General features: G+C 34.1%; 8 protein-coding genes across 8 annotated transcripts; 6 read left to right on the forward strand and 2 right to left on the reverse strand.

Moving 5' to 3' along the window:
• Positions 1–349: 349 nt before the first annotated feature.
• PHYBLDRAFT_104139 (MADS-box transcription factor) lies at positions 350–893 on the forward strand (the record flags this gene model as incomplete). The annotated part of the gene is made up of 2 exons (XM_018427819.1): positions 350–436; positions 741–893. Coding segments are annotated over 2 exons (240 nt in total), but the record flags the coding sequence as incomplete, so codon positions are not given.
• A 2,356-nt stretch (positions 894–3,249) lies between these two features.
• Positions 3,250–4,866, forward strand: PHYBLDRAFT_74277 (hypothetical protein). The gene is made up of 6 exons (XM_018443007.1): positions 3,250–3,354; positions 3,452–3,523; positions 3,622–3,876; positions 3,969–4,033; positions 4,113–4,266; positions 4,331–4,866. Exons 1-6 carry the CDS (start codon positions 3,287–3,289, stop codon positions 4,710–4,712), a joined length of 996 nt encoding a protein of 331 aa, XP_018297792.1. The 5' UTR covers positions 3,250–3,286; the 3' UTR covers positions 4,713–4,866.
• A 495-nt stretch (positions 4,867–5,361) lies between these two features.
• Positions 5,362–9,263, forward strand: PHYBLDRAFT_106564 (hypothetical protein; the record flags this gene model as incomplete). Its single annotated transcript, XM_018427952.1, has 17 exons — positions 5,362–5,677; positions 5,886–6,048; positions 6,246–6,431; positions 6,511–6,705; positions 6,782–6,860; positions 6,926–7,028; positions 7,154–7,230; positions 7,316–7,514; positions 7,623–7,719; positions 7,797–7,890; positions 7,948–8,106; positions 8,183–8,311; positions 8,400–8,480; positions 8,550–8,609; positions 8,666–8,785; positions 8,857–8,988; positions 9,132–9,263. The coding sequence occupies 17 exons, from the start codon at positions 5,362–5,364 to the stop codon at positions 9,261–9,263; spliced, it is 2,322 nt and encodes a 773-aa protein (XP_018297793.1).
• A 234-nt stretch (positions 9,264–9,497) lies between these two features.
• On the forward strand, positions 9,498–10,043 carry PHYBLDRAFT_157326 (hypothetical protein). The gene is made up of 2 exons (XM_018433598.1): positions 9,498–9,876; positions 9,938–10,043. Exons 1-2 carry the CDS (start codon positions 9,700–9,702, stop codon positions 9,971–9,973), a joined length of 213 nt encoding a protein of 70 aa, XP_018297794.1. The 5' UTR covers positions 9,498–9,699; the 3' UTR covers positions 9,974–10,043.
• A 1,323-nt stretch (positions 10,044–11,366) lies between these two features.
• PHYBLDRAFT_184901 (hypothetical protein) lies at positions 11,367–13,113 on the forward strand. The gene is made up of 7 exons (XM_018439000.1): positions 11,367–11,642; positions 11,715–11,746; positions 11,846–11,936; positions 12,009–12,272; positions 12,435–12,484; positions 12,561–12,677; positions 12,826–13,113. Exons 1-5 carry the CDS (start codon positions 11,502–11,504, stop codon positions 12,459–12,461), a joined length of 555 nt encoding a protein of 184 aa, XP_018297795.1. The 5' UTR covers positions 11,367–11,501; the 3' UTR covers positions 12,462–12,484; positions 12,561–12,677; positions 12,826–13,113.
• A 156-nt stretch (positions 13,114–13,269) lies between these two features.
• PHYBLDRAFT_179237 (hypothetical protein) lies at positions 13,270–14,675 on the reverse strand. The gene is made up of 5 exons (XM_018438124.1): positions 14,527–14,675; positions 14,261–14,443; positions 13,797–14,031; positions 13,544–13,705; positions 13,270–13,478 (listed from the first exon to the last, which is right to left on the reverse strand). Exons 1-5 carry the CDS (start codon positions 14,649–14,651, stop codon positions 13,362–13,364), a joined length of 822 nt encoding a protein of 273 aa, XP_018297796.1. The 5' UTR covers positions 14,652–14,675; the 3' UTR covers positions 13,270–13,361.
• A 1,098-nt stretch (positions 14,676–15,773) lies between these two features.
• PHYBLDRAFT_106954 (hypothetical protein) lies at positions 15,774–17,520 on the reverse strand (the record flags this gene model as incomplete). Its single annotated transcript, XM_018427970.1, has 5 exons — positions 15,774–15,924; positions 16,170–16,449; positions 16,565–16,792; positions 16,991–17,174; positions 17,458–17,520. Coding segments are annotated over 5 exons (906 nt in total), but the record flags the coding sequence as incomplete, so codon positions are not given.
• Positions 17,521–19,837: 2,317 nt separating this feature from the next.
• Positions 19,838–22,256, forward strand: PHYBLDRAFT_139785 (hypothetical protein; the record flags this gene model as incomplete). The annotated part of the gene is made up of 8 exons (XM_018430284.1): positions 19,838–19,963; positions 20,109–20,143; positions 20,263–20,325; positions 20,446–20,559; positions 20,677–20,746; positions 20,840–20,977; positions 21,329–21,578; positions 21,889–22,256. 8 exons carry the CDS (start codon positions 19,838–19,840, stop codon positions 22,254–22,256), a joined length of 1,164 nt encoding a protein of 387 aa, XP_018297798.1.
• Positions 22,257–22,258: the final 2 nt, after the last annotated feature.

Raw genomic sequence — 22,258 nt, forward strand, 5'->3', positions numbered from 1 at the left:
AATTTTTTTTTTTTTTTTTTCCCCCCCCCCCTTTTGGAGATCCTAAGATCCCCCTTTAGGTTTTTTTTTTAACCCCCCCTCTTTTTTTTTTTCCCCCCCCCCCTTTCCCCAAGAACCCTCCCCCCCCCCCCCCCCCTTTCCCTTTTACTTCTTAACCGACCCATCCCATTACGGCATGAATCCAGTTCACCAGAATGACCCCCACCTGGCACAGTCCACTGGTTTGGACTCTACAGCTTCTATCCCACCCAATGCCAAGAAGACCAGAAAACCCAAGAAGAATCCTGAGGATGATGATTCGGGTGATGACTCGGAAGATGGTGAAGATAAGCCTGCCCGACGATCAGGTCGCAGAAAGATCAAGATTGAATACATTGAAGACAAGAATAGACGACACATTACATTTTCTAAAAGAAAAGCAGGAATCATGAAAAAGGTACAAACAATTTTCTTAAAAAAAGTTTTTACATATATATATATATGTATGTATGTATATATATAAACTCCCAAAAAAATAATAAAAATATAAAAAAAAACAATAAACAATAAACAGTAAACAACAACAACAAAAACAGCAATATATATTTATATACAAAGACGCAAAGAAGTAAAATACACGCATTGAATTTTATACATGTGTGAGATATGTATTGGTTAATTACGCGAAAACTAATCAAAAAAGAATGATTCTTTATGTATGTATGTATGTATGTATCTATATGCGTGTGTGTGGTATTTAGGCGTATGAATTGAGTACTCTGACAGGGACTCAGGTGTTGTTGCTGGTCGTGTCTGAGACAGGATTAGTATATACATTCACCACCGTTAAGCTGCAACCAATGGTAACAAAACCCGAAGGAAAGAATTTGATCCAAGCCTGTTTGAATGCGCCTGATCCAGCCTCTGAGGAAGCAGCCGTGAGTATTTATATTTATATACATGCGCGTTTCTGGATTCACAATTAAACATCACAAACTCACAAATTGGAGTAGAGTGATGCTGGTTACAGTAACGGCCAACCGTCGCCTCGTGCTGCCTACAAGGAAAAGGAGCCCTACAACAAAAAGGTGCGTACAGGCAGATATTTTCAGAGAGTTAAAATCAACAACAACAAAAGAAAGTCCCAAAGAGAGAGAGAGAGAGAGAGAGAGAGAGAAAGGCGTGTGATTAATAGGAATCGCGTGTGTGTGTGTGTTTTTTAGGTTGAACCCTCCACTCCATTGGCACCTACGTTTCCTCCATCTCAAGAGCAAAACTCTGCTCCTGCTCAGGCATACCAACCTCAGCCTGCTTATGGTAACTACGGTCACGCCGGTTATATGAACGCACCACCACCAGGTCATTATCAGCAGCACCCAGGGCAACAACCTCCACAACAACAGCAGCAGCAGCATCCTTCGCAAAACCAGGCACAGCACCATCAACACCAGCAACCTTCGCCTCAACAACATCAACAACAGCAGCCCTATGGTCAGATACCTTCTCCCGCATTTTATAATAACCAACAGCACTATATGCCTCAACAGCAACACCATCATCAACAACAGCAACAACAACACCAGCAACAACAACCTGGTGGACATGGTGGCTATTGGCCAAATGTTCCTGTTCAAGGTAATCCCGATCCTTCTATGGCAAGACAGCAAGAGCATGGTGGAGTTGAGGATCCGGCCAGAAGAATGGCTCCTGCCCCAGGAGCAAAGAAGTAGTTTCAAGTCGTTTTTAGTAGCAGCAGCAGCAGTAGTAGTAGTAGTAGTAGTAGTAGTAGTAGTGGCTGGTTTATTAAGGATTCAAAGCAGAAACATTGTGACACAAAGCTACATTTCTTAAATTTCACTTGACCACTCAATCAATCACTCAATCAATCAATCAATCAATCACTCACTCACTCACTCGCTTACTCGCTTACTCATTTACACTAACTTTACTCCATTCACACTCCATCCACACTCACATTCATCAAGCAAAATAACCAAGAAGTCGAAGAAAATCATACAGATACAAATATTATAAATATGAATATAAATATAACTACACACAAAATGCTAAGAGAAGAATGAAAATAAGAATTAGGATCTTGATGCTTTATTTTCATTGTTGTTTTTGTATTTTCTATAACATTGATCATAGTATATTTGAGATAATACTACCACTAGTAATAAATGGTATCTAGATTATAAATCAAGTTATAAATGACGACAGATTTGTGCGTGTGTGTGTGTGTGTTTTTTTTGGTGAAATAGAGTTACCATTAGGTAACCCTCTTCAATTAGTCAGCCAAACAAGCTATGTGTGTAAAGAGGGCAAAGCTGTCATCTATGGACTGAGAAGGGATGATTTGTAAATGTTGCTGAAAATTTGCTTTTGACTATGATTTTAATTTGGAATATCCTTGGCTATATTTTACGTGAAATTAACATATGATTGTTGTAATTGAGCAAAATGAATGGTATTAAGCTCAGGTTTGTCAGCACTAAATCACAGTATTTTGCATTACTCTACATCATAGCACAGGGCATCCTAATGCTGGATTAATAATAGGAGCAAAACAAGAGCTGTCAAATAAGTCCGAGACAAATATTCACAGTCACAGTAATTTTCTTTTTTTTTCTTTTTTTGGTAATACAGAATGTACAAAAAAGAAAACGCAAAGTCGGTAAATTTACAAGTAGAGCAAAATGGTTTCTTTACACACACACACACACACAAAGAGAGAGAGAGAGAGATATTTGTATAAGTCGAAAATGAAATCATTCTTGTACATTCCCAGTAATATAACACCATATTATCCTTTATATCTATATAAGGTCTTGGTCCTGTTAATTTAATCAAAGAATGAACCCAACAAAGAAGAGGAAGAAGAAGAGAAAATAGAGTGTAATCTTAGTTTACTGCAGAAAGCTAGTTTTAAAAACACTCTTAAAAGGAAATAGCTTACGCGTTCTTTCCATTTTTTTTTTAAAATTTTTTAAAATTTTTTTTTCTTTGCTTAATCTCCTGCTATCCGCTCCAATCACACCTAATTAGGATAGGTACACACACACTACTATAGAACGATTCATGCTGGTGATATATATATATAAATCCCAACAGTAACAATAGCAGTAATAGTAGCAATATCTAATAAAAAGAATAGGCTGACTATGTATATATTATCTATAAAAGGGCCATTTATCAGTCGTTTTTGGACAATCGATATATATATACATACATCTCTTTCTTTCTTTCTTTCTTTCTTTCTTTAATTCTACAACTCTACCAAACACCTAAACAAAAGAAAACCAACATGGTCCAGCTCAAAGAAATTGGAAAGACTGGTGTTAAGGTGCCTGCTATTGGCTTTGGCTGTATGAGGTAACTCAATTAAACATAAAGATAGATATATAGCTACAAGACCATACAATTAAAACAACATCTAATATAATCTATGTTAATGTTATGTAATCTATAGCTTGAGTGGACCCTATGGTTCTGCCGATGATGAAGAAAGTATCAAGACATTGGAGCGTTCTATTGAATTAGGGTAGTTACTATACTCATCTGTCTCTTCCCCCTTTTTATATATATCTAAGGAATAATAATCAATGAATTCCTCGGATAATAACTCATGTAATTCTATAGATCCACATTCTGGGATACTGCTAATGTGTACGGAATCAAGTCTCACAACGAGCGTTTACTGTCCCGTGTATTAAAGACACAGAGAGACAAGATTTTCCTGGCTACAAAATTCGGATTCATACGTGATGAGTCTGGTGCAATCAGTAGATTCGATGGCTCTCCAGAACATGTCCGTGAAGCGTTCGATAAGAGTCAGAAGAACCTCGGTGTTGATGTAGTTGACCTGTACTATATGCATCGAGTTGATCCTAAAGTGTAACTATTCATTCCTTTGTTTTGATATACACATATACAATCGCACGAAGTCTTACAAACGAATATTTTTTCTTGTTTTTTTTTTTAAAAAGCCCAATTGAAGACAGTGTCAGAGCTATGGCTGAATTGGTCAAGGAAGGCCGTGTCCGCTTCCTCGGTAAGTTATTTTGTAACATGAGTATATATGTATATATATATCAAGTTTTTCGACGTGCTGATGTATTAGTAATCCTCAGGTTTGTCTGAATGTTCGGCCGAGACTCTTCGTCGCGCTCACAAGGTGCATCCTATTACCGCTGTACAGATGGAATACTCTCCCTGGACATTGAACATCGAAAATAATGGTATCCTTGCTACTGCCCGTGAGTTGGGAATTTCAATTGTTGCCTAGTGAGTATACATATATATATATATATCAAAAAGAATAACCTTATTCACACATAACAAACAAAAGCTCTCCTTTGGGCCGTGGGTTTATGACAGGTTCCATCAGAAGTCTCGATGATTTTGATAAAGATGATTTCAGACGTGGTCTGCCTCGTTTCTCTCCCGAGAATTTTGACAAGAACCTCAAGCTTGTTGATGACATTACTGCCCTTGCTACCAAAAAGGGCGTCACACCTGGACAATACGTTCTGGCCTGGATTCTGGCCCAAGGCCCAGAGTTTTTTGTAATCCCTGGTACCAGAAGAGTCAAGAATCTTGAGGAGAATGTTAAGGCTGGAGATGTTGTATTGACAAGCGAAGAAGTGGCCGAGATGAGAGAATTGATCGATAAGGCTAATATTATCGGAGAGCGTTATGCTCCAGCTCAGCTAGCTACCGTTAACAATTAGATTACCTATATAAATAAATGTATCTTGTTTTACTATATAACTATTAACATTAATTGTATTAATACTCTTGATCGTTGCCTTTTCTTTGTAATATAAAGTTGATTGTTTATACAATATATATTCCACTTGAATAAAAGGATCCAGTTAGAAGAAGAAGAAAAAGAAGAAGAAGAAAAAGAAGAAGAAGAAGAAAAAGAGCCACGGCTAGATGTTTGTGTCCAAAATCATTGGCTATGTTATTCTTAAGAAATATAGCAAATTCATCGCTCTCTTTCTATAAAATGCATCTCTTCCAGAGTATATCAAGCAGGAGCTGTGCTTTGTAAACAGCTTAAATAAATCGTTAGCATTTCAAAGCAAAGCAAAGCAAAGCAAATCAGATCGAATCAAATGATTTATTTGTTCAATTTGGGCCACCCAACCTCAGGACTGCTTTTCTACTTTTGTTTCGACCTTTTTGCTTTGTTGGCCATTGAATCACCGCAATAGCCTGCCCTGTGTATAAGAGTATTGGGAAAGAAAGAACGAAAGAAGAAAAAAAAAAAAGAGAGAGAGAGAGAGAAAAGATTGGGTAGTCTGTGTAGTGTATCAAGTGTGTGAAAAATAATAATATAAATTTGTATTTAATCAATCTCAACGAAAAAGAAAGATGACCTCAGCTCGCAAGTCAAACTTATTGGCATCCTTACGAACAACGATTCCACAAATCTTCAATGATGCTCAGAAACCCAATGCAAATCACAGAAAGTATTCGATTGCACTTCGCAAACTTCAGGTCCAATTATGTTTAAATTCGCCTATCGACAAGGACAAATCACATGACATTGATTACGAAGGCGAAGAAGCATTTGATAAAGAGTTCTTTCGAAATGTCAATAAAATCCTCACAGTAAAGAAACGTGAACCACATGCAGACAGAATTGTTAGATTTATTGCAGCCTTTTTACAATACACACAGCAACAAGGTAAATAATAATAAACATCACTATATGTGTGTGTATATATATACATCTCTGCATATATATATATTTCTTAGAAAATAAATCAATAAATCAATATACTATTCCTATTAGTATTATTATTGTTGTTGTAATTTCTGCGTACAATTATTCATAAATATACATTTATATCATCGCTATAAAGACAACGAGAGCAAAGAACCAAAGGAAATAGTAAACGATGGTGATGATATGGAAGGAGAGGAGACTGTATCATCCCGTTTTGTGGAACACCTTATGCGTCACCTCATCAAGGGTTTGATGGCTAAGAATAAAACGGTGCGATTAAGAAGTTGCCAAGTTGTAGCCCTCAGTGTAAATTCATTGGGAGAAATCGAGTACGTAAAACAAAAAACCAAAAAAAAAAATCAATATTATCATTATTTGTATCTAGAAAAGAAAAATGAAATACATGTATTTTTATACAAAAAAAAAATACATGTGTGTCGATGAAACTAAATGAGATTCATTGGAAGAAGAAAGGTCTGAATAAATAGAAACTTAAGAAATTAAATTTGAATTTGTGTGTGTGTAGTGAAGATATCTACCAAGATTTGAAGCGAGCCTTGTTTGAACGTATCAGAGACAAGGAGGCCAGTGTTCGCAGTCAGGCTGCTACTGCTCTTTCTAGACTCCAGGGTGCAGATTCTGAAGTAGACGAAGTAGATGGAAAGACAATCACACAGAAACTAGTCTGGGCACTTCGGCATGATCCTAGCGCGTATGTTACATATATATATATATAAAGAGATCGTTGACCTTACTAATGTGTGTATAAAATGCATTAAAATAATATCAAGTGAGGTTCGGAGAGTAGTTTTGTTCAACCTGGACCAGACTTATGAAACGATTCCTTATATTGTCGAGAGAGCCCGAGATGCGGATGCCACTAATCGTCGAGTGGTCTACTTGAAGCCAATGGCTGAGATACAAGATTTCAGACTGATACCTTGCCAAGAAAGACACTTGCTTCTCAAATGTGGACTCAATGATAGGTAAATATAATAAATATAATAATGATAATGATAATGCAATGTAATATATTAACGACTGTATTATTTCTTTCTGTAGAGATCCATTGGTAAAAAAGGCAGCCAGTAAGATGATCTCAATGCATTGGATTAGACATGCAGACCACAACTTACTCGAGGTAAGAGCTTACTCAAATTGATCAGTGTTCAAAATAAACTATTGCTCACGAGTGTGTAATATAAGTTTCTGGAACGAATGGATATTTTGGAAGGCGATGCAGCCGAAGATATTCTTACCGCATTCCTTTCTTCCCGTATCGATATCGTTAATTCAATTAAATTTGACGGTAAGGAACAAAGTCTACCAAACTAATGATCCAACTAATCAACTAGATAAACGAGCCTACAAATTACAAATTACAAATATATTTATATATCAAAATTCACTTTACTCATCAAAAGCATTATTTAGATCAATTTTGGAATAATCTTTCACCCGAAAGTTCTTTCCTTGCAAAAGTTCTTATTCAATTCTTACAGGCTAAAGAAGTAAATTATTCCATTAGTCACACTCATAAAGGAACCATAACCGTCAACTAACCTTATTTAATTTATTTTTATTTCAAAAAAAAAGTACGATGAAAAGCTTGATGCCGTTCTTCCCGAGGTTACCCGACTCTCCTTTATTACTCAAGATTATGCCCAATTGTGGAGAGAAGCAGAAAAGGGAACAAAGGGAGATTATGAGTTTATTGTTACTCAACTCCTAGATATTGCAAAGTGTTTAGATTATGCTGATGAAGTAGGAAGACGAAAGATGTTTGATTTGTTACGTATGTCAAGCAAAGAAATAGTCTCTTAATCATTTCCTTATTTTAATAATGATACTAATGAATCCAATTTCCATGTTTGTCTGTATGTACTGTGGTTGGATTAAATAGGTGAGCTTATTATGGTCCCAGACATATCTGACAATCATTTGGCAAGTGTGGTTGAACTTTTCAAGATCATCTCATTTGATGAAAGAGATTTTACAAGGTAACCTTCTGTGCATAATACACATACTCACATAGACACAAAACATTTTATAGAAATTAACGTTTTTAATGGAATAGAACTATGGTGGAAATTATATCAGATATTCAAGAAGTATCTGGCTTGGGTGAACAAGAAAGTTCATATTCTGTTAGTAATCATCAACCGGAACCCGTACCTTTTCTAATCTTGATTATATTATTATTATTTTTATACTTTTTTGCTTCTTAGGTTACCGACACCACACCCCTTAAGAAAATTAAGCTCAGTAACCGTGTTTCCCCAAAACTTGAAGAAGATCTTGACAGAGAACCCGATATTTTAAGGAAGAAGCTTGCACAACTAAAATGCCTGACGATTTGTAAACACATATTAGAAAGAAGTGAAGAGGTAATTCATACTTATATTAGTCTATCAATTGTATGTATATGCTTATATTAAACTACCATGATCTGTATATATATAGACCTTACAAAATAACTCTACTCTGTATGGCTTGTTGAATGAACTTATTGTTCCTTCAGTTAAAAGCAATGAAACCGTGCTTCTGGAAGAAGGTTTACACTGTCTTGGCCTGTTTTGCTGCTTGGACAAAGTAAGTTTGGTAGTAAGGAAAGGGTGGAATGAAAGTAATGCCTCTTGATACTAAACTATGTGTGTATATGTATGTACATAATTGACAGACACTTGGACAGCACAACCTCCCTCTTCTCACCCATCTGTTAAAAAAAGGACATTTGGAACTTCAGCAAAAATCTTTAATGGTAAGCTGTCTTTACCTTGTCGGAAATGTATCAAAAAGGCAATACCCAATTAATACTTTGTCTTACTAGATTCTGTTTGATATGCTTACATGCTATGGTCTGGACTGGATGGTGTCTGGATTAGTCGGTGTACGTATTAGACATACATACATATATACATATATTTATTCTAATGGTTTATATAGCTGGATGAAGTAAAAGATATATTTGAACGTTCTCTTGATCACGATGATCCGGATATGCAAGCAATTGCAGCCCAAGGTCTAGCCAAACTAATGCTCTCGCGCATTTACCAGAACCGAGATGTAAGTAGTTATGCACACAAGTATATTAAATTTAGAACATCTTATCTCAATACTGATCTTGTTTGTTTCAGACTCTCAAACTCTTGATTCTATTGTACTTTTTCCCTTCAACCATTGACAATATAACCATTCAACAATGCCTGAGTTATTTCTTCCCTGCCTTTTGTTACTCGTCTACCGTCAATCAAAGAATGATGGCAGAAGTAAGGATCTTTTTTTTTGGGGGGATATATATACAGATTGTTATAGCTGTTAGGTTGGGTTAGGTTGGATTGAGCTTAATAGTTGTTTTTATTTTGGTTTCTGGTTTGAGATTACTTAATATATATATATGTACTTTAAATAGGTTGCGGTTGAAGCACTCGAAGACCTTTGTAGTACCTTTGATGATCTGGATGAGAATGAAAAGATGACATCCCCAGGCCAAATTGCAGACATGTTGGCCGACTGGACTGAACCACGCAAGGTAGCAAAGTAAGTAAAGCCTTTAGATCTCATAATAATATAATTCAAGTAATATTAACTGTTATTTTATACTTTATGTAAATTTTCAAAAAAAAAAAACAACAACAATTTATTTAGAACCAGAAGAAATGAAGAAGACGAAGATGGGATTAGAGTGCAAGTTGGCATGGCATTAGAATTACTGGATATAATTTCTAAACAAGCAGGAAGTAAGAGCATATTCTAAGAAGAAGAAGAAGAAGAAAAAGAAGAAGAACATTATGAGATATGCATTTTACTTAATCATTCTTTTTTTTAAAAAAAAACAGGAACTCGTAAAACTATGTGTCATACACTTAACAAGATGTACATAGATGAGGCAACTGATGCCCAACTTGAAGAGTTACTCACTAAAGCGAAAATAGTGGAGAGTGTAAGTCTTACAGATCAGATATTGAACTAGATGTCTAATGATTGAGCCACAGGATAATGGATCGTTGGAGCCCATGGTACGCAATATGTTGCTAAGATTTATCAGATCAGTTGAGAAGCGTCTTCCGGAAGAACAAGAAAACCAAGAGACTCAAAAGGCTGTCGATGATGAGAATGACGAGAATGAGGAAAATAGGGAGGATGGGACTATAGTAGTACCTACAGAAGCGTTATCAGAAGCTACAGATGTTCCTGTAGATACCGAAGATACTATAGATACCACAGAGGCTATGGATACTGCAGATGCTGTAGATGCTGTAGATGCTGTAGATGCTGTAGATGCTGTAGATACTGTAGATACTGTAGACACTGTGAATGATATAGATGATGTAGATATTGTAAATGCTACGAATGCTGCAGATTAAGGCGAGGCATCTTTTTTCTTTCTTTCTTTCTTTCTATTCTTTATATTCTTCAAAAGATCATCAACTTTGGCTATTATTATTTTTTAAGGAAGAGTGTGAGTACAAGATGTTTGTAATCAGTAGAGTGTGACAAAATGCATAAAGATATCAAATGCTGTCAAGGTTTAAACAACCCATTGGCTGACGTTACTGTCTGGGTTCTCTTTATGATAACACAACACAATCGCTTGTCCAACCTCACTGATTCTTATTCTTGTTCTTGTTCTTTTATTTTTGCAGCTGTATATATATATACATAATTATGGGGATAATGGTGTATGTCTATATACGTGAATATCTATTATAAATTTTGCGAAAATACTTAATAAAAAGTATATCAAAATACAGTTGAATGTGTATTAATTACAAACATGCCAGATTTATAAATTCTTGCTCGATTCTACAACCTTAAAAAACACACAATACAATGCTATTCGACTCGACTCGACTAATGCTATAGCAAAGATGATGAGATAAAAGAAAATATAATATGCTGTATCATTACCTCTTAACTATTATTATTTTTAGGTGGCCTACAAAGAAGCATGAGGTTTGTATACCTACCATTAGTTTACTAGGATGTGCTATTATAATGAATTCATACTTTTATATGCTTATATAATTATACAATTGTGGCTGTTTACACGTAGTTCAAGAAGGATGTTTTAAACTTTGCACACACATACACACACGCGCGCGCGCTTCTGATCATTAGGAGCAAGTAGTATAAAATATTTAAAATAGAGTAAAGAATTAATCCCCACTTGTATAAATAATAATAATAATAATAAAATTTAGATCATCCGAACTAGTCAAATTGCCTACAAGGTTTCATATTCTTGGTCATTTACTCTTATCATATATATATATATACGCTTCTTTAGTTTTATCATACAGTTCCATTAAACCACACAGACGCACACACATACACACAGAGAGAAAAATATAAAAACACTCTTGGTTATAGCTCAATAATAGAAACCAAATGAAGAGGCTTTAATCAGTAGTACAATAAAAGTCATGGAAGAAGAAGGAAGAGAAGGAGAAAATATAAGCCTTTTTTTTTCCTTTTGTATTATATTGTATATTATGTATATTATATATATTCTTTGTGCGGTAAATTAACCTTGTATTTTTTTTTCTTCTTATTATGACTCTCATGGGTGGACAAAATGTAACCTATATATTAAGTCCAAGTAAAGAGGAAATAATAATAATAATAACAATAATAATCGCGCACAGACAGTAAAAAAAATTCTTGCTTTTCCTCTTGCTTTTCCTCTTCTTCTTTATATTCTTCTTTGTCTTGTTTGATACTCGTACTCGTACTCGTACTCATATTTATCTATCTGTAAAATAAATAATATCCTTTGATAATGCCGTTCCGTCCAAAGGATACCTTCAAGTCAAATGCAGACTCAGAGAGCACAAAAGAACGCAAGAGAATTCACCATAATGTCCAAGCGTCTTCCTATTGGCTTCCGAATGATGATATAGAGCAAGATCGTTTAAACGAGGTATAAAGACGAAGAAGAACAACAACCACAATCACAATCATATTTTGTGTACATATTTAACACACTACACAGATGTACTTTGCTCTCAAACATCTTTACAGCGGGTAGGTACACGACACTAAACACACACACACACACACACACATATATATATATATATATGTATATCATTGACTTTTGTTTTTTGTTCCGTTTCTAAAAAGTCAACTTTTACCAAAAGTAAAAGAAATCCTTGACTTTAACTCAAATTTAAAGGTGTTGGATCTTGGCTGTGCAACTGGAGCTTGGATTTTGGTAATATATATATATATATATCATATCAATTATTAATATTATTAACACTATTTATTATTATCGCATATAAAGGAAACATCTGTAGAGTATCCTAATTGTGATTACTATGGTGTCGACATTAGTTCCAATTTTCCCGCGCTTTCACCTAATAATACACATTTTATGCTACACAACGTTATCGACGGTCTCCCATTTGTGGACAGCTATTTTGACTATGTTCGACTTGGACATTGGACTTCAAATCTCAAGGAAGTCGAGTGGCCACCTTTTCTCAAAGAAGTCTATCGAGTCATGAAACCCGGAGCGTTAATGCTGAATCTCGAAATTGATACCATGGTGAGCCTTATATCTCCATTTATTTTTTAATATTATTTTATATGTATAAATATATAGATGTTAGAGTTAGAATTAAAAAGAGAAATAGAATAAAGTGAATCCGGTATGTGTGTGTGTGTGTGTGTGTGTATAAATTCATATTTATCAAGCCACAAATCTAAGAACAGAATGATAGAATCACACCCTTGATGCTACTGGATCCCTGACAGCCTGTAAGTATAATAATTCGATGCATTGCTATTGTATTTCCTGCCATTTTTTTATCACGTTATAAACTTACTTGTTTAGTGTACATGGTCAACAAAATTAACAAGATGTATCCTGACCTTGTTTCTGTCTTGCCCGGTCTTTTAAAGAACGCAGGCTTCACAACCATCCTGACAGATAAAAGATCTGTGAATTTTGGCAAGTCAAATAAATAAATGAATATCGATTGATTAATTGCTTTTAATTTTATTTTATTTTATTAATTAAAATTAATTATTAAACTTTATTAATATTATATATATATATAAATATATATATACAAATATAAATATAAATATAAATATAGGTCAAGACGATCACAATAATATTCGGTTTGTTTCCTTGGCAACAAATATTATTCAAAAGCTTGGATATTTGATAGGACCAGCTCTTGGGATGTCTGCTGAAGAATACATAGCATCTACGCCCAAGCTCATACAGAAAGCAAAGGACAATCATGCTGAATGGACCTATGTGGCATTTCTATCCCAAAAACCCAAAAAGAAGTAATTTTAAATTATATATATATATATATATATTGTTCCTCAATCTAACCAGAAATGAAGAAAATAATAAAAATCGTTAATTAAATAATATTCATAATAATCTCAAGTATTTAATAATAATAGTATAGAATTAGCATTATCATCATAACCATCGTTGACATTGTTTTTAGTGTTACTGTTATGGTGTTCTTTAATTTATTTTATTAACAACAACAACAACAAAAAAGAAAGACAACAGGAGGTTTGATAGCACAGCTGTATTATTTAAAAGAGTGGGGAGAATTAGTTCTGAGATATATAATTATGTTTTTATGTTTAAATACTTGTTCTTTTTGGTTCAATGATCAACCATAAGACTCTCTCTTGAGAACACGGCAGGTTCATCAGGAAGCATTCGAGATACCCAGTTTGGATCATTCAATAAAGAAATGTCCATATTTCCAATCGGCAATTTCTATTAAAGTACTAATCAGTAAACAAAGAATACTCTAAAGCGTGCATTTGATTCCTCATATTTACCCTGCGAATGTTGTTGTAATGATCTTCCTTGGAAGTATACTCTCTCACCAGATACTTTGATCCAAATTCATGATAGACTCTAGTGTCATTGATTCTGAACAGTACATCATCCACTCTCATAAAGAACCGTTGCAGAATCAAGAAACAGGTTGGCATAACACGCTAAACAAGAAAAAATAAAGTTAAGAATTACACACATACAGAGAGATACTAAGAATAAAGGTACTAGTATTATATTATATTGTTGCTTTACCAAACGTATGGACAGCATTGCTGTTCCATTGTCTGCCAGTTCATCTTCATACAGTATATTCTCGTCATAGAATAGAATTGGGTCTGGCTTCATCAGGCGCTGGAAGTCGACTGGAGTATCGGCCTTTTCAAACGATCTGTTGTCAAGACTGGAGATAAGGGTTCCTTTGTAAGGTGTTGAGTAGGTCCAGTCGTAAGGTTTGATCACGTCCTTTATGTCGGTATGGTTTGCAGCACTTGATTTATTTTATACAATTATTTTCTTTTATTTTTTAGAACAATTTTTTTTTTCTTTTTTTTTTTGTAACAGACATTAATGAATTTATCTATAGATTCCAATATATATATATATATATATATATATATTCCAAATGCTAATTATTTTGTATTAAGCAAATAAAAACCAAGAAATCCAATCTGGTTTATGTACATCTACATCTACATATACATATACATATGTATTACCTTTTCTTAGTCCATTCTTCAGAATAAGCTACTTTAATCTTTTCACTACTGGTCGAACTGGTATCAACCAGTTTCAGGGCATCATAGGCACCCCAGGTGAATTCTGTTTCGCCATGCTTAATTGTGACATGATTGTTTCCAAACACCATCTCTGGTGGTGGAATTCCAAAGTTCTTTTGGATGCTAATTGCAAATGAAGTACAATTAAATAATTGTACATAAAGGTACCACAAACGCGTGCATGTTGTTTAAGCATTTGTTCTGACCTCTCCATCTCAGCAGAATTACAGATTGGTGCTCGTTTGCTAGTAATTGTCCAACCATTGCACTCGATTCCTTTGACAAGCCCTTGTCTCAAGGTGCCTTGGTTAATGAGTGTGAAATTTGACATGGTTTCTATTATCTTTATCTTTTCTTTATTGCTCTTCACAAAGAAATCAAGAATTAAAAAAAAATTAAAAAATTAAAAAATTAAAATTAAAAAAGGAAAGACAAAAGATAAAAGACAAAAAAGAAAAGGTGGAATCCATTGACCTGGCTAATTGAAAATCCGGTTTATTTTATTTGATTTTATTTTGAATGAATGTATATGTATGTATAACCACTGTATACATGTGCGCACACAAATACATACATACATACACAAATACACAAGTACACACTAAGCACACGCACGCATAATGTGGTGTGTATTAAAGGTATAATATTACTACTATTACTACTATTAGTACTATTAGTACTATTAGTACTATTGCTATGAATAATAATAAATGAATAAAATGAAACAAATCATTTTTTTTAATATTTAAATAAATAAATAAATATATATAGTAGTAATAGTAATAAATAGATAAATAAATGAAAAAGATAAATATGTATTATATTTATAAGAGAAGAATATAAAGACTAATAAACTACAACATGCACAGAAGAGAAGTGAGGAAAGCAAAAGCAAAAAAAAAAGAAGTAATTAAAACGAGAGAGAGAAAAGATTATGCTAGATGGATAGGAATCGTTTGAGGTGCTTGGGAAGCAGGCTCATTTGGGCCGTTGGGTTTTAAACTTGGATCGATGGAGTCAGTCATGTAATCAAATAGATCGCTGAGGGTCAGGATGCCGAGTAAAGACCCAGTGCCATTGGGAACCATTGCATTGGTACTCTGGATGCTGGTATTTCTTGATATCTCGAGTGTCATGGAGGTAGTCATACTAGACACTCGACTTTGTTGAGAAGGTTGGACAGCCTTCTCGGATGGCAGACTCGCTTCTTGAGGATTCTTGGAGACTTTCATTCCAACCACCATATTCTTGACACGAGACATTAGAGTTGATGGCGTGTTCCTGGGTGGCGATGCGGGACAGTCCAGCTTTTCGGATGGTTCTTGGTCAATAAATATAACAGTCTGGCTTTTGCATGTGAGAACTTTTGGTTCAGTAATGCCGGGGGAGTAGATGACTGCAAGATAACCTATACAAATACGCAATAAAAATGTTTAAAATCAATGGTTGTGTACTAGTAACAAGACCAAGTTTCTGCTGTACCAGATGATTTTCTCAATGCAGCCAAGAGATCGGTTGCGGAGTAAGAGGTCGGTACATGAAGAACTGGTTCAAGAGTAATGTCAGAAAGAGAAACTGCGTCTTCTGGATTGATCATGGCAAGGCTCTATATGGAGATGTACAGATATGTATGTACAGATATGTATGTAATGTAATGTAACAATACGATGTAATACAATACAATGCAATACAATACAATATCATATAATAGCAATAGCAATAGCAATAGCAATAGCAATAGCAATATCAATGGTAATACTTTTGTGAGTGGCAAGGTTTCATATGTCAATCTGATTTAGCTTATTGTCTTTTTACTTTTACCTTTGTATTGAGACACCCGATAATAAACTTATTCTGCAGTGCCTTTATGTCCGAATCTCCTGTAGAAGCTGCCTGGGTTTCATAGACTGGAATCCGACTGTATCCAGACTCAAAGATCTTGAGCATGACATCTTTGCTGAGTAATGTGTCGTGACTAAGCATAAAGACGTTGTCAAGTGGTATCGCTAGATCTCCTGTTGTTTTTGTTTGCAGACTCAAGGTGCCCTGAATTATTGTCGCAGTGCGATGGCTCAAGCTGCCTGCATTTGCCAAACTGCTGTCGTGCATTCTAATCAACTCATTCAATTCTATAAACAGATCAAATGTACGTTAGGCAATCATCTACTAATACTAACTCACTCACAAACTCACTCATTAACTCACACACACACACACACACACATTTATGCAAATACCCTGTACTTATATACTTGCCTTGGACCCTGTAGATTGGCGATTCATGTTCGCCGAGCATAAGATCAAGACATTTGGATATAGGCCAGGCAAGAATATACCAAAGCATCATCAGGGCGCGGACAGGGATGGCAAACAGGGCACCAACAGCTAAACCGTGTCTGGTACAGATTGCTTGAGGAATAATCTCGGAGAATATGACGAGTAAGAGGGTAGAAGCAATGACAGCAATATAACCTTTTTTTTAAAAAAAAATAAGTAAATAAATAGCAATATCAACATATTGTGATGTGATGTGATATGTGCGTGTGTTTCATGTTTTTTTTTTGTATTTAACAATCGTAACCATGACTACAAGACAAGACAAGACAAGACAAGACACACCAAAGCAAAGCAAAGCAAAGCAAAGCAAAAATATTAGTAAAAACCAATTACCTTCTCCAAAAATTCCGTTTAATACGACAGGTAAGGTTTCGTTGACTACTGTGTTTGTGAGGACCAAGGCGGTCAGAAGCATATGTTTGTTTTTTCGAATTGGTAGGATACGACTCGCACAAGCTCTTTGTTTTTCTGAACCAGCTACAGCCAAGATCGCTAAGTTTGTCTCATCTAGAGACATCTACATTATTATTACCATTATTGTTTTAATATTCTTTAATCTTTAATATCAATTATATATATATATATATATAAAATAAGGGATATAATATAATATAATATAATATAATATAATATAGTATAATATACCATAGCATAATTTATCTAAATCTTCTTTTTTTCTATATTTTCTATTTTTCATTTAAAGTATTAAATAATTAAATATTTAATGAATGAAATGAAGGTCTTGTAGTTTATTATATAAAACATTATCATTATTCTTTTTTTTGTTTTGTTTTCTTTACCAATCCAAGTGTCAACCCTGTCAAGATGATATAAACCAGGTGAATTAGTATACAGATAGATAGACAGCCGCTCGAAATATTTGATCTTGCTTTATGTGTCTAATGTGCCTAATGTACCTGCTACAATTCCACTGATGCCTACCAAACTAATGATGGCTACGATTTCACCCCAAAACTTTGCAGTGCCATATTCTACAGTTGTGCTTTCTTGAGCAGATACACTAGAGATGAATATGAAGAAAAGGCATATGAAAGTCTTTGACATCCGACAGAATTAAAATATTATAAAATGTATAAATAAAATAAAATAAAATAAAATAAAATAAAATAAAATAAATTGAAATTGAAATGAAATGAAATGAGATAAAATGAAATGAAATGAAATGGAATAGAGAGAGAGAAAGAGAGAAAGAGAGGGGAGAAAAAAAACCAAAAAGATAGAGAGTTAAGGAAGAATAAATAAATACAAGAAATCACTGGGATTTTTTTTTCTTTTTTTTTGGGGGCTATAATTTATCCAAGTTCAATATATTAAAATATACATGTATATAAAATATCTCCCTGGATTTTATGTGTATATATTTTCTTTTCTGTTTTATTAAAGACTTTATATAAATACTGATAGCGATTCTAATAATATATATAAAGAACGAAGCAAAATTGAGGACGGCAGAAGAGTGCATAAAATAATAATATATACAAAGGGTGTATTATTATTTTTTAAGAAGAAATAAAATAAGAATTCTGTAGCAAATAATCTATTATCTTTTATGATTATTAATGTTATTACTGATATCTATACTGATATTGACACCGGTACTGGTACTGGTACTGGTACTGGTACTGACACTGACACTGACACTGATACTGGTACTGATATCAGAATCTAAGCACTTTAAACATGTAAATGTACAAATAAAGATATAAACAAATAGACATGGACAGAATTTCTGCTTTGAGGATCTCACACCTGCCATCAAGTCTGCCGAAAAATAAAAAGGCTATATATAACTATAACTATAATTATAAGAGAGCAAGTGAGTGAAGGATATATTGTATTAATCATTCTCACCCAAGATTTTCTTTCTCCTTTTCAAGGAATGAGTGACTGACTGACTGACTAACTGACTGACTGAATGAATCTATGAATGAATGAATGAATGAATGAATTACTATTATTAATGGTAGTTTTATTTTATTTTTCTGCAATCCATGCTTATATCTTAATCGGTTGACCAAATGGCATATCGTCCTCCACAATCAAATTTAGATAGCTCATAATAAGCGCTCTGTTTTATACCCTTTTTTATTTATTTATTGAATTTTCATTTGTAAATAGCCACCTCTGTTAATTTCACAATCCTAATAGTAATGTTATAAACACTATTGTTCCTGACCCTGACCCTGATCTTGATCTTGATCTTGATATTTGATATTATTATAATTCATACGGTACACAATCTGCTCTACACTAGACACACAAAAAAAACAAAGACACAGAGAACGAGATATGATCAATTACTTATCGTACATTTTACTACGCGTTTCTATTTACTGTAATCTACTGCAACTGATAGTTCTGCTCATATCAACAGTTTCAAATCTTTCTTCTTCTTTGTTTGTCCTATTTGCTGTGCCTTACAGCTATTAAATTAACAAATGAGAAATTAAGGTGTGATCGTACATGTATGACTATCCTTTAGCTATGCTATTATTATTTTTGATAGAAGAAAAGGTTGATGTTCAGCATTAGATAATGTCGATCTCTATCAATAGATTTTTTTTTTTAATTTTTTTTAAAGGAGTTCTTGCAAATAAAAAAGAAGTGTATAATAATATAAATCACCGTACTTATTCAATTATTAACATTTGGATTTGGCTGTTCTTGTGTTTAGTCAATCACAGCTATACTCAACTCAACTCAATTCCATTTAATTTAATTTAGTTTAATTATATTCTATTCTATCAAGTATTACTATTAATGTTAGTATCTAAATCCTCATGTAAAAGACAACCGTCATCAAATTACAAATAAAATGATTTCATAATTCAAGAAAAAAAAATGCTCACGTGACATTACATCCTTTCTGTAACAATTGTATTATAAACTCAAGATCTTACTCTCACCCCCCACAGACATAACCATGCATTAATACCACTAATTTCATTACCACCACCACCACCACCACCACCACCACTGCCACTGCCACTGCCACCACCACTGCCACTACCATACATAACATACATACACACAGGTACACCTGCATGCCAAGCAAAATCCCTTTTTTGTAATAAAAATTAAAAATTAACAATTAACAATTAAAAATTAAAATAATAATAATAATAATAATATGGGGGGTTTTAAGATAGCTTTTTGACAATGAGCAAAAAGAACGGATTTTCTCTTGTATCCCTTGTGGGTAGCAACCAAGGGGATTGTGGTTACTGTCATCAAAAAGACACGTCTCACACATTTGGAATTTGGGCTCATGTCCTTACATGCGAGGTAAGTCATTTGATTCATTCATTCATTCATTTATTCATTAATTTATTACTATTATTATATATATATATAATATAATATAATATAATATAATATAATATAATATAATATAATATAATATAATATATAAAATTATAAATTAATGTAGGATTATCAAACACTAATTGATCATGGATGGAGAAGGTAAAATGAAATCACATTTCAGATTCATACGTCAACCAACACATCCACTGACGCGTATCTCTGCACCACACTTCTTTCTTTTATTACTGTTATTACTATTATTGCTATTATTATCGTAGGTCAGGCCACTATTTGTACAAACCAAATCTCGAACGTAGTTGCTGTCCACAATACACCATAAGGTAAATAATATTCTTAAATTTGTTAAAGTTGGATATATACACATTTCTGTATAGTTTATTACTACTCTAATCATTATTATATGTGTGTCTGTGATCATATTATACTATATCACATTTTAGATTGAATGCTGTAGAATACAAACAAACCAAATCTCAGCGTAAAGTGGTCAATAAACTCAACCGGTTTCTGGAAGGAGATTGGGCTCCAAAAGATACCAATTCAATGGATACAACGTAAGCAGTAAAAAATAAAAAATAAAACAAAGGCGCTCTATCTAAATGCTTCCTATCTATCTTTGTACGTGCGCCTGTACATGCTTTATATATATTATTATCATTATTATCTTTAAGCTCTGAGAGTGATCAAAAGAAAGCAAGCAAAAATCATGCAAAAGAACCCAGCCAAAAACACACCCTTGAAGTAAGCACATAAACACGCACACATACATACATACAGCTATTGTTTAAAAAGAAAAGAAAAAAAAGAGTCTCACAGTTAGTATCGATTCGACAGGTTTTACTTGAACCAAGCTCGTTTACAAAAGAAAAGTACGATCTTTACTGCAAATACCAAACTGAGATACACAAGGATGAGCCAAGTGAACTAAAACCTGAATCATTTAAACGATTCTTGGTAGAATCGCCATTGAGGGTAAGTAAATAAAATAAACCTTATACTGCACTGCACTGCATTGCACTACACTGCATTACACAAATAGATCGACACGGATATGGGGGAGGGGAAGTGGAAGTGGAAGTGGATCGAAATAAAAAGGGGTGTGGGCGAGTAAGTGAGTGGACGAGTAAGTGAGTGAGCGAGCTGAACAGAACTGAGCTGAGCTGAACAGAACGAATTGTGTATATATAAGTACAAGATCTAATTAGTCACTCAAGTCAGTAAGCTAATCAGTCAACCGTTCTTGGATGCACTGTAAATAAATAAATAAATACTAAGCTCATAAACTCACACTATATTTTGCATCTGGGGGGGAAAATGGATTAGGAGGAACCTTTTGAAGACAGTAAACCTGGCCAAGGTTTTGGATCATTCCACCAAAAGTACATTCTTGACGGAAAACTCATCGCTGTTGCGGTCTTGGATATCTTACCCAAATGTGTCTCCTCAGTCTACTTCTTTTATGACCCTCAATATGCTTTCCTTGCTTTGGGTAAATACAGTGCTCTCAAGGAAATTAGCCTTGTCCAGGATTTCCAAAAGACGGTTTCAAGTGAACTCAAGTGGTATTATATGGGTAAATTATCAACACGATACACATCTGTATTCTTCTTGTTTTCTTTGCGCAGTATCAACATTAAACCAAGCATTAAGGAACCAAAAGAAGAAAAAGAAAAAGAGGCTTTGTTAAAGAAAGAAAGAAAAAGAATCTATTATTATATTTCTGTAAATAACAAACAAACAAACAAGCAAACAAAAGAAGTATATATATATAAAGGAAATGAATGGCTGATAAAATAATATATAATATATATGATGTATAGATACATAGATACATAGCTCTCTGTTTACCTTTTTTTGTCTTTTCTTTTCTTTTCTTTCTTTAGGATTCTATATTCACACATGTCCAAAGATGAATTACAAAGGACAATTTCAGCCTTCAGATCTACTGGACCCAAAACTCTATACCTGGTTTCCAATTCAGGAATGCCAAAAGAGACTCGACAAACACCGGTTTGTGGTCTTCTCGGACCCAGATGAGCACACGCCCGGAGATACCCCTCCTGGCTGGCTAGATGTAAAAAGCCTGAAAGACAGTGACCTGAAGAATGTACATGTTCTGTCTGATAAGGGTCAGTTGGCTCCAGTCACAGCATCAATTCTGTGGAAAAGATCGTTGAAGTTTAGACAAAACATAAAAGAATATGTGGCGGCAGTAGGTCACACCATGGCAAAGCGCCTTCTTATTTGCTAGCT

Source organism: Phycomyces blakesleeanus, assembly GCF_001638985.1.
Source record: "Phycomyces blakesleeanus NRRL 1555(-) unplaced genomic scaffold PHYBLscaffold_2, whole genome shotgun sequence".
Classification (NCBI taxonomy): domain Eukaryota; kingdom Fungi; phylum Mucoromycota; class Mucoromycetes; order Mucorales; family Phycomycetaceae; genus Phycomyces; species Phycomyces blakesleeanus.

Bases quoted from the DNA above. Each gene is read 5' to 3' on its own strand.
- PHYBLDRAFT_179237 (XM_018438124.1), bottom strand. From the start codon at position 14,651: ATGTCAAATTTCACACTCATTAACCAAGGCACCTTGAGACAAGGGCTT. The intron at 14,444-14,526 runs GTCAGAACAAAT...ATTTGCAATTAG, and splicing joins AATTCTGCTGAGATGGAGAG to CATCCAAAAGAACTTTGGAA. The intron at 14,032-14,260 runs GTAATACATATG...AAATAAATCAAG, and splicing joins GAAGAATGGACTAAGAAAAG to TGCTGCAAACCATACCGACA.
- PHYBLDRAFT_184901 (XM_018439000.1), top strand. From the start codon at position 11,502: ATGCCGTTCCGTCCAAAGGATACCTTCAAGTCAAATGCAGACTCAGAG. The intron at 11,747-11,845 runs GTAGGTACACGA...GTTTCTAAAAAG, and splicing joins CTCAAACATCTTTACAGCGG to TCAACTTTTACCAAAAGTAA. The intron at 12,273-12,434 runs GTGAGCCTTATA...CACAAATCTAAG, and splicing joins ATCTCGAAATTGATACCATG to AACAGAATGATAGAATCACA.
- PHYBLDRAFT_74277 (XM_018443007.1), top strand. From the start codon at position 3,287: ATGGTCCAGCTCAAAGAAATTGGAAAGACTGGTGTTAAGGTGCCTGCT. The intron at 3,877-3,968 runs GTAACTATTCAT...TTTTTTAAAAAG, and splicing joins CATCGAGTTGATCCTAAAGT to CCCAATTGAAGACAGTGTCA. The intron at 4,267-4,330 runs GTGAGTATACAT...AACAAACAAAAG, and splicing joins GGAATTTCAATTGTTGCCTA to CTCTCCTTTGGGCCGTGGGT.
- PHYBLDRAFT_157326 (XM_018433598.1), top strand. From the start codon at position 9,700: ATGATTGAGCCACAGGATAATGGATCGTTGGAGCCCATGGTACGCAAT. The intron at 9,877-9,937 runs GTACCTACAGAA...AAGATACTATAG, and splicing joins GGGAGGATGGGACTATAGTA to ATACCACAGAGGCTATGGAT.